Source organism: Osmerus eperlanus, chromosome 5 (assembly GCF_963692335.1).
Source record: "Osmerus eperlanus chromosome 5, fOsmEpe2.1, whole genome shotgun sequence".
NCBI classification, from domain to species: Eukaryota; Metazoa; Chordata; class Actinopteri; order Osmeriformes; family Osmeridae; genus Osmerus; species Osmerus eperlanus.
The window spans coordinates 3,796,711-3,806,352 of record NC_085022.1 but is presented as its reverse complement, the minus strand read 5'-3'; the positions used below and the strand labels follow the sequence as shown (position 1 = coordinate 3,806,352).

Sequence of the window (9,642 nt, the reverse complement as noted above, 5' to 3'; positions counted from 1 at the left end):
TAGATAAGACAGGGTGACAAAGCGACAAGCAGGGCCCAGTCAATATGCAAATTATCACACACCAAAGCCTCTACACACACACAAACCTGGACAAATACACACGCAGATGTCCACCTCCGACAATGCCTCTGCAACATCTTCATTAAGGCCTGAAATGCCTCCGGAGACAAATTATTCCACAGTCGTCTTTTAAATCTGTCCTACCATTCTTCTGTTGAGCATAATAATTGGTGCATGAGCTTTTGCCACTTGGTTCCAATTTTAGGACTTCTCAGCACCCAGTTAATTATTGCTTCTACTTGTATCTCCTTAGTATATTCCATGTCAAGCACAAGCTGAATAGTCAAAAATAGGTTACATTTGTGTTCAGGTGACCTCAGAGACATGCAGTTTGTAAATAAAACCTGAATTGTTTTCAGACTTCAACAGGAACTAAAGCATACCTAACTGACACACCTGTACCTAATTTAGCCAGTGAGTAATTGGTCACGTGGGTTAACTAGCTATCAAAACGTTGAATATAAAAAGAGCAAATTGATAATGATAAATACAAGACTCAGTGAGTTGCGTAGGTTACGTGGAAGTACACCCATATTCAAGTCTTCGAAAATGGTTCGTTTTCGCCTCATATTTGAAGGAGCACATTCCACATATTGGAATGGAGACACAGAGACACAAACACTGCACCCTTATAAGGGCCGGAATCTGGGGATCTGTTTAGCATGGGGGGGAAGCACACATGCCTGGACACACATACTGTACACACACTCACACACCCACACACCCACCCACACACACACCCACCCACACACCCACCCACACACCCACCCACACACCCTCACACACACACACCCTCTCACACACACAGACATCAACAGAAGGCTTTCCGAGAAGAGATAAATTAGGTGTAAATAATAGATAATAAGGTAGACGAGCATGTGTGTGTATCAGTCAGGGTAAGTTGAGCCATTTATCAGTCACAATGGAGTAGCTGGAGTGTGAAATGACCAACCAGACAGTTCTCAGTCTGCAGGGCAACTTGTACACACACACACATACATCCAGGGTCAGATTACGTCATAGCACGCTGACATTCTCTAATGACCACATGGAGCCTAATTTAAACTAATTAAAAGTCATTATTTGGATGTCCTCTGACCTGGTTCCACCACTGTCTGCTATTCTCACAGGGCAGGTGTCTGTGTGTGTGTGTGTGTCTCAGTGCGCATCCCTGTATGTGTCTGGGCTTAGAGCGTGTGCCTGTGTAGGTGTGAGTGTATGTGCATACACATGCCTGTGTGGGTGTGTGTATATATGTGTGTGTGTGGGTGTGTTTCAGTGTGTGTGTTTGTCTCCCTCTCCACAGTAGGAGCCTCAGGCTCAGTGACCAGAACTCAGCGATGTAGGAGTCAGAAAAATGCTTCTGCTGTTGCTGGGAAATTGCATCACAATGATACTTTCAGATAAACAGAGATAAAGAAGGAGAGAGAGAAGGAGAGACTAACTGACTAATCTCATGGGTCTTAAACCGTAGGGTTTGCCACAATATCTTTCTGCTGCTTTCTCTTTCACATTCTCTTTAGAATAGCACAATTAGGTTCGAACTGCATAGGCCTTTGGGCTGGTATAGCAATGTTTTATTTAGGATGGGGTACTTGTTGGTTCCGTCAGGCTTCACATATTGGCTTCTCTCCCCTCCCCTCCCCTCCCCTCTTCTTCTTACCAGTGTTACGGCTGTAATTGAATCAGGGCTGCTCATATTTGCTTTGTATAATGAAGCTCTTCCTCTCTGCCACAGCCCTGGGACAATGCTGACCTGCACAGAGCTATGGGCATGAGAGCAGGCTCCACCTTTGCATGTGTGAGAGAGAGAGTTGGGAGGGGGGCAAAGACATTGCATGAGAGGTCAGAGACAGAGTGGACACTTTCTGCTACTGCTGTATTATTTAAAAATAGCGAGCTAGAGAAGGGAAGAACGAGACTGGGTAGAATCTCTGTGCAGCTTCATTAGAACATGTGTTTTCAAAACACAGAAACCTCCCCTTGCAGCACACACACACTCACACAAATACACACACACACACTCGCTCGCTCACTCACTCACTCACTCACTCACACACACACTGCAGTAACCAGAACTGGACACCAGAGACACTGCTGTGGCAGATTATATGAAGCCCAATGGTTTGGAACAAATATTTTTCCATCCCCAGTTTTGGACCGTTCATATGCCCTTTAGAATGAAAGAGGGGGTTCTGCTTTAGAATTTCACATCCAACCAACCACACACCGAGAATTTGTGGACAGACTATAGATCTGTGTATGTATGTGTGTGTGTGTGTATGTATGTATATGTGTGTGTGTTTTAGGCAGGGGTAATTGGGGTTTGGCATACTGTGGTCTCAACTGATAGGTATTATCCTGACTGTCAGTCTGTCTGTCTGTTTCTCAGTCTGTCCACCTCTTTGTTTGCCTCTCGCTGTGTGACAAACCAGTTCGGGTTTATTTCCCTCGAAAAGCAGAAAGAAGAAGTCGATTGACATTATTCATTTTGCCCGAGGACAAACACACACATAAACAGGAGACATTTCATTGACTGACTGCTCCGAGGTGGCTGGTCTGTGTTTTAGTGCTAAGAGGGGTTCATCTGTGAGGAAAGAAAAGAAAAAAGAGAAGAACGGCACCTTCTCCTCTCCTCCCAGTACACACCACACTGCAGGCCAGCCAGCACAAGGAGACACAGAAACGAGCGTGAGAGAAAGAGGGAGGGAGTGGGAACGAAAGGAAGAGAGTCGGCGAAGGAGTGCCTGGGAGAGAACGAGGGGGTGAAGACGAGAAAGGGACGCTGGACGTGGAGGAGAAGTCAATTACATCAAATCAAATGTGATTTGCATGTGCCTTTTTTATGCAAGCAGTCAAAGAGGGCTTCACGCACGCCCTTGGAGGTGAAGCGTGAGGGGATGAAGGGAACAGGAGGGAGGGGAGACAGAAAGGACAGGAACAGACAGGATGAGAGAGAGAGAGAGAGAGAGAGAGAGAGAGAGAGCGAGAGAGAGAGAGAGAGAGAGAGAGAGAGAGAGAGAGAGAGAGAGAGAGAGAGAGTGTAATCAAGGACACAGCATCACAGAGACAGAAAGCGAGAGAGACTGCAGCAAAGTCAGGGATTCCCTAAGCAGAGGTCTGGTTTCCAGCCAGACAGCCAACCAGGCAATGTGCCACACTTAGGTACAGTAAAGTACTGTATTGGGACTCTGGGCTCATCTCTGCCAGATCCCGGCACACTCCCCCCTGTGTCATTCACAGTGCTGCAGAGCCCACCACCACCACCACCACCACCAACACCCCCCTGCCCCCAACCCGGCCTTGTTCTCATCTCCATGCTGCATTAAAAGGAGTTGCACCATTCCGACACACTGACAATAGGTGAGTTCTTTCATGTGAGGAGCCAGGTTTGAAGGTGCCTAGTTCAGTGCATTCCACATTCCCTCTTTGTCAGCCAACGGAATACATTATCCTTCCTCCGTTGATCTGGGAGCGTTTGGAATCCCGGCGTTCTGAGAGGAGGACAGAAGTGCCTCCCAGCTTGCTTCAGTCAGGTTGGAGGTCAGACCACTGATGTGGTGTAAGGGATCAGTAGTGCCAATAGAGCTAATTATATATATGCTATGTCAGGTTCAAGGGGCCAAATACACACATACTGGTCAGGTCACAGTCAGCAAGCCAGGGAGTTTATGCAGGAACTAATCAATGAGAAGATAGAGACTAGGTCTCCAGCTCGGTCACAACGCTTCACCATTAAACTGCCACGGCAGCGAAGTCAGCAGGAGGCATTCGTATCAGACCTCAACTGTCCGGAGAACAGGAGGAGTAGAAGTAAGAGATGGCATGGGAGAGGGGGAGAGACGAGGTCAGGAACGTGGATGAGGAGAGATGGGAGGAGAGCAGAGCACAGCTGATGAGAGGAGAGCTGGGGGACACCAGGTGCCTTTGGGGAACACCCAGAGTGCATTGCACACGATGGAAAATGTGGCGGAGCATCCGCCAGCCATGTATGACTCAGCAGTTAAGCTCCTGAGGCTAGGGGCAGACCAACAACAGCCAACCCCATGCCCCCTGTAAACACACACACACACTTTCTTTCCAGCTCTGGCTCAGGCTTCCTTCTCTGTCCGAGTACCAAGAGAGAAGGGCCAGAGATGGTTGTCTGCCTTTCACGCTGAAGCTTGTAAAGCAGGAAACACTTTCTTCGCTGTTTGATGGCTCCAGTTACTAATGGACCTTGAGGGTCTAGGGTTAGAACTCCAGTCACGCCTGCTGTGTGAGAGACAGATGGGGGGGGGGGGGGGGGATAGAAAGAGATTGAGGTACTCTACAGAGGAGAGTGGGACAGACTGACACAAGCAGAACACCAGGATCAAAGATGAAACTATGAATAGTTTAGACGTTTTCGTCTACAAATAACCCTGAGTTTTGAGACCTGTGAGCTGGGCCTCAGCTTGGAAGGTTTCTTTGGCTGAGGAGAGCCTCGGACTAGGAGGAGTAGAGGCTGGAGGAGCCTCGTATAAGGAGGTTTAGAGGCTGGAGGAGCTTTGGACTAGGAGGTTTAGAGGCTGGAGGAGCCTCGGACTAGGAGGTTTAGAGGCTGGAGGAGCCTCATATAAGGAGGTGTAGAGGCTGGAGGAGCCTCGGACTAGGAGGTTTAGAGGCTGGAGGAGCCTCGGACTAGGAGGTTTAGAGGCTGAAGGAGCCTCGGACTAGGAGGTTTAGAGGCTGGAGGAGCCTCATATAAGGAGGTTTAGAGGCTGGAAGAGCCTCGGACTAGGAGGTTTAGAGGCTGAAGGAGCCTCGGACTAGGAGGTTTAGAGGCTGGAGGAGCCTCATATAAGGAAGTGTAGAGGCTGGAGGAGCCTCGGACTAGGAGGTTTAGAGGCTGAAGGAGCCTCGGACTAGGAGGTTTAGAGGCTGGAGGAGCCTCGGACTAGGAGGTTTAGAGGCTGGAGGAGCCTCGGACTAGGAGGTTTAGAGGCTGGAGGAGTCTCGGACTAGGAGGTTTAGAGGCTGAAGGAGCCTCGGACTAGGAGGTTTAGAGGCTGAAGGAGCCTCGGACTAGGAGGTTTAGAGGCAACTGTCACAGCAGAGAGACAGTCTGACTGACAAGGAGAGACACTCGTTGTGGAGGTGAGATCATCCCAGTCCTGTTCCATAACAACATGTATTTCCCCAGACAGGCATGAATACAGAAATAGAACCCCTACTACTGTCTGAGTCAGGTTGATACTCTCTCTCACAGGAACAAGCATGGACTCTGACACATACACACAAACACACACTCACAGATACTGAGACACACACACTACTTCCTCTCCTCTCCTATTTCAGTACATTTCCATATTTTGCTTCTGCAGTGCACACGCCATCACTGCTTGACATTTGACTTGCTAATTTAATTCCTGCTAGCTTGCTTTTTAATTACACACGCAGACACACACGTGCACATACACACACATACCTGGATATGCAAATGAGATGCAGTAATAAAGTGTGTATCAGAGTGAGGACACTTTGATACACACACATGCTCGTATACCTTATTAACTCGCTGTTATACTCCCTCCACCATGGAACTCTGAGTGTTAGGACCATCATGCACTGCAGCATAGTGTCTCTCTATCTATATATCTCTCTCTCTATCTATCTATCTGTCTATCTCTCTCTCTCTCACACACACACACACACACAAAACAACCTGGCAAACAAGACAACATTAGTGTCCATAACAGTCCTAAAATTGTCCTACTATTGTCCTAATAGTATTGTCCTACTATCACTGTCCTAAAATCCTTTGATGTGACTGACAGGTGCAGGGGTCAGAGCTGACCACTAGAGAGAGCTGTAGGTCTTACAGATAGAGTAGAGCATGAGACTGGCTCACTAATGAGGTACCACTCATTTCCTCCACTCAACTATGATTTATTTTAATCTTTGCAGTATGCTCTTGATCGAATGACGAGTGGCTGGCTGACTGTCTGTCGAACATAGCTTGGCTTTGGTAAGATGCAGTTTCCTGTGTGAGAACTCTCCTTGACAAAGACAGTGTTTTCTCAACCACCTTGGGACCTGGTGTGAGGTCATGGTTCATTGCATTCCATCCCTTTCCTCTTAGTCTCCCAGCACCAGCCTCCAACCCTCTCCTCTCCAGCTTCTAGCCCTATACTCCAGCCATCCTCTCCAGTATCCAGCCCCAGCCCCAGCCTCCTACCAGGGCAGTGGTGTTAATGTGGTGTCCCAGGGCCCGAAGCCCACTGTGGAAGTCACAGTAAAGTCACTGCCTGCCTGTCAGCTACACACCACAGAGGACAAAACAAAACAGAGGACAGTACAACAGCACAAACACAACAAGAGCAGTGTGTGAATGCGATTAGTATTAATCAATTCATGTGTGTGTGTGCTATGCCTGTGTGTGTGTGTGTGTGTGTGTGTGTGTGTGTGAGTGCCATGGGCGCTGTCCTCTGAGTACTATGAGCGTGTGTGTGTGTGCCACGAGTGTGCGTGTGTGTATGCCCGCGTGTCATAAGTATGTGTGTGTGTGTACGTGCCACGGGTGAGCTACAGTCGACGGGTTCAGGCAGGGACAGGTGCTGCTGTAGGTCACAGTGATATCAGGGTCTCAGACAAATCTGGACGGAGAGAGGGTCTGTTACTCGGAGTAACCAATGTGCGTGTTTGGGCATGTGTGTATGGGGGCAGCTGAGAATGAATCCAGAAGCTCTCAGAACATGGGAGGGGGATGTTTAAACAACCCTGGACTAAGTAGAGGGAGAGGAGGGAAGGAAAGGGAGGGGATGTTCCCGTCTATTCCTGTCCTTCACCAATCCCATGTGTAACCAGAGTCCATGCTTGCCCTTCAGGAATCGGTCTGGTGTGAGATTGTCGGTCACTAAACCGTCTGGTCAATCAACTCCCAGGGTCAGATTATGTCTGCGCCTCTGGGGATATGCAGCCTGTAGTAACTACCTGTTCTAGACTGAGGCTATGCAGCCTGTACTAACTACCTGTTCTAGACTGAGGCTATGCAGCCTGTACTAACTACCTGTTCTAGACTGAGGCTATGCAGCCTGTGCTAACTACTTGTTATAGACTGAGGCTATGCAGCCTGTGCTAACTACTTGTTCTAGACTGAAGGTATGCAGCCTGTATTAGCTGCTTGATCTAGACTGAGGCTATGCAGCCTGTACTAGCTGCTTGATCTAGACTGAGGCTATGCAGCCTGTACTAGCTGCTTGATCTAGACTGAGGCTATGCAGCCTGTACTAGCTGCTTGATCTAGACTGAGGCTATGCAGCCTGTACTAGCTGCTTGATCTAGACTGAGGCTATGCAGCCTGTACTAGCTGCTTGATCTAGACTGAGGCTATGCAGACTGGGCCAGCAGGAAATTAAAGTCAAACACCTCTCCTATATATATTCAGATGAGAACACTGTGTGACACACACACAGAGAAGTCCTACAGTAATGTCGTCCTCTTCCCTTACTGCAGCGCCATATCTCCAACTGGAATAGGCTCTCTCTGCTTGTCTATCATCATCAATCAGTGTGACAAATGAATTAGACACTAGGATTTAGAACTCCAATCACACCATTCTGCTCTAAATGCTCTGAATATGGCCAGATTCCATCATCTCGTACAGCCACGCACCCACAGACTCATAAAAAGGCAGACAGAGATTGAATCTCCATCAGGCTGTTCACAGAGCCAATCACACGGTAGCTCTCTGAAAACCCAATCAGCAGTAAACCCTTTCAATGAAGGCTGACCCTGGGAATGAACTTGGGCAGTAACAGCCCCCCTCCTCCCCAACACACATACGAATAGACCACTGTGCTCTGCATAGGCTAATCTCTTCTATGTGACAACCAAGAGACTGTGTCCGTTCCACATACACACACACACACACCTTCATTATGAAAGGTAAGATCGAAGATCATTTCAGAGGACTTCAGGCTTAAATGTAATCTAATGGAACATCTACTGTAGATAGGGATCCAATAAATGAGAGAGATGGAGGAAGACAGCGACAGACAAACCTAGACAATATATTTCCAATGGCCCCCTCTTTTGGTTAGAGCCCAGAGGTGAAGCTTTGCCACAGTGAAACAACTTCCTCTAACAGTGTTTACAGCACCCAGTCATACTGCAGCTGGTTGTACAGCGTCCACAGGGGTTGTGTTTTGGTTGTAATTTGGTTGCGTGGTGGTTGTGTTAGGGGCCAGGGTTCGTGCTGTTGTCACCTGTGAGGTGGTGCTGCTTGGTGCTGACCCGGTTGCTGTTCTGTATGGAGCAGCAGAGATGCAGCATGGACAGCATGGTGACAATCATCACAACACTCTGCAGCAGCAGGGGAAGTTCAAACTGCTTCCCTATCCTGCAGGGGGAGAACACACATGCGGGCCAATCACGACCCAGTATGCACTCACGCTGACCAATCCCAACACAGTATCCACTCACAGTGGCCATTGAAGACACGGTACATACGATCACAGGGGCTAATGAGGTCACAGTATCAACTCACCCTGGTCATTCGGGAAACAGGGTTACCTCCCTCTGGTGAATCAGGACTCAGTATTCATCTCAGCACTGTGTAAACAGCCTGATCTCCCAGTGGACGGTTATAGGACGGGTATGACCTACCGAGGACTCACCAGAAGAAGATGCGGAGGATGTTGGCTATGAGCAGCACCAGGCAGACGCGTGTGGAGAAGCCCTCGGTGTTGTGGCTCCTCTGGATCTCCTGGTACTGGGGCAGGTATGGCAGTGCCCCCCCAAACACCATCACACAGGAGGCCAGCCATGCCAGAAGTCTCCAGGAGCCCTCCACCTCCAAGCCCTGCAGTTCTGCCTCTCTGTCCATCACTCAGCTACACACACACACACACACACACACACGCACACACACTCTCTGAGACGTACACTCACACAAACACCCGGTCAGACCCACACACACATCTGCAATCCTGAGGACAGATCAGATAGAGGAGACAATTCCGTTCAGAAGTATTGAACACACACACACACACATAGCCTGTCAGGCCAGCTATCAACAAACACATACCTAAACCAAATACTAACTCTAAAAGCATGACTCACTTCCCAGCCAGTCACACTGGCTGTTCTCAGTTCCCTAGTTTCTCAGCTGGTACCAATTCAACAAACCAGTCTGGCAACTAATTTGTTTGGACATTTGTTTTTCTCTCTTCACACAGACCCCTTTCCAGATCCACACTCACAACCCTCTCTACCTCTCTCATCCCCTACCAGCACTCTGCAGCAAATTTCAAGACCTTGAAGTTGAGCTTGAGAAGTAGGAGCTGTTACTTATTCCACTCTCCTTCCACACTGACTATCTCTCTTCCTCACACATACACACACACAGACTACCTCTCGCCCTCAGCTAGTTGGCACACATCACTGCAGGCTGCAGCTTCAAGTTTCAAGAGTGATACAGTTGGGTTCTAGAACCGAGCTCTGTTCCGTATTAGAACGCCGTGGTGAGAACACATTCCATCTAGCCTCTCTGGCTGACTAAAATTCCATGGGATACGGCACTAAAACCTAACATTCACATACACGTAACTTGCAGACGAG

At 48.6% G+C, this 9,642-nt stretch overlaps 1 protein-coding gene across 1 annotated transcript in view; it reads right to left on the bottom strand.

Moving 5' to 3' along the window:
- si:dkey-246g23.2 (solute carrier family 66 member 2) overlaps nucleotides 1-9,400 on the bottom strand; it is a 19,279-nt gene extending 9,879 nt beyond the window's left edge. Inside the window, 3 exon segments of the mRNA XM_062461181.1 lie at nucleotides 8,289-8,422; nucleotides 8,700-9,011; nucleotides 9,145-9,400. Coding sequence (XP_062317165.1) covers nucleotides 8,289-8,422; nucleotides 8,700-8,908 — 343 coding nt within the window. The 5' untranslated portion in view covers nucleotides 8,909-9,011; nucleotides 9,145-9,400.
- Nucleotides 9,401-9,642: the final 242 nt, after the last annotated feature.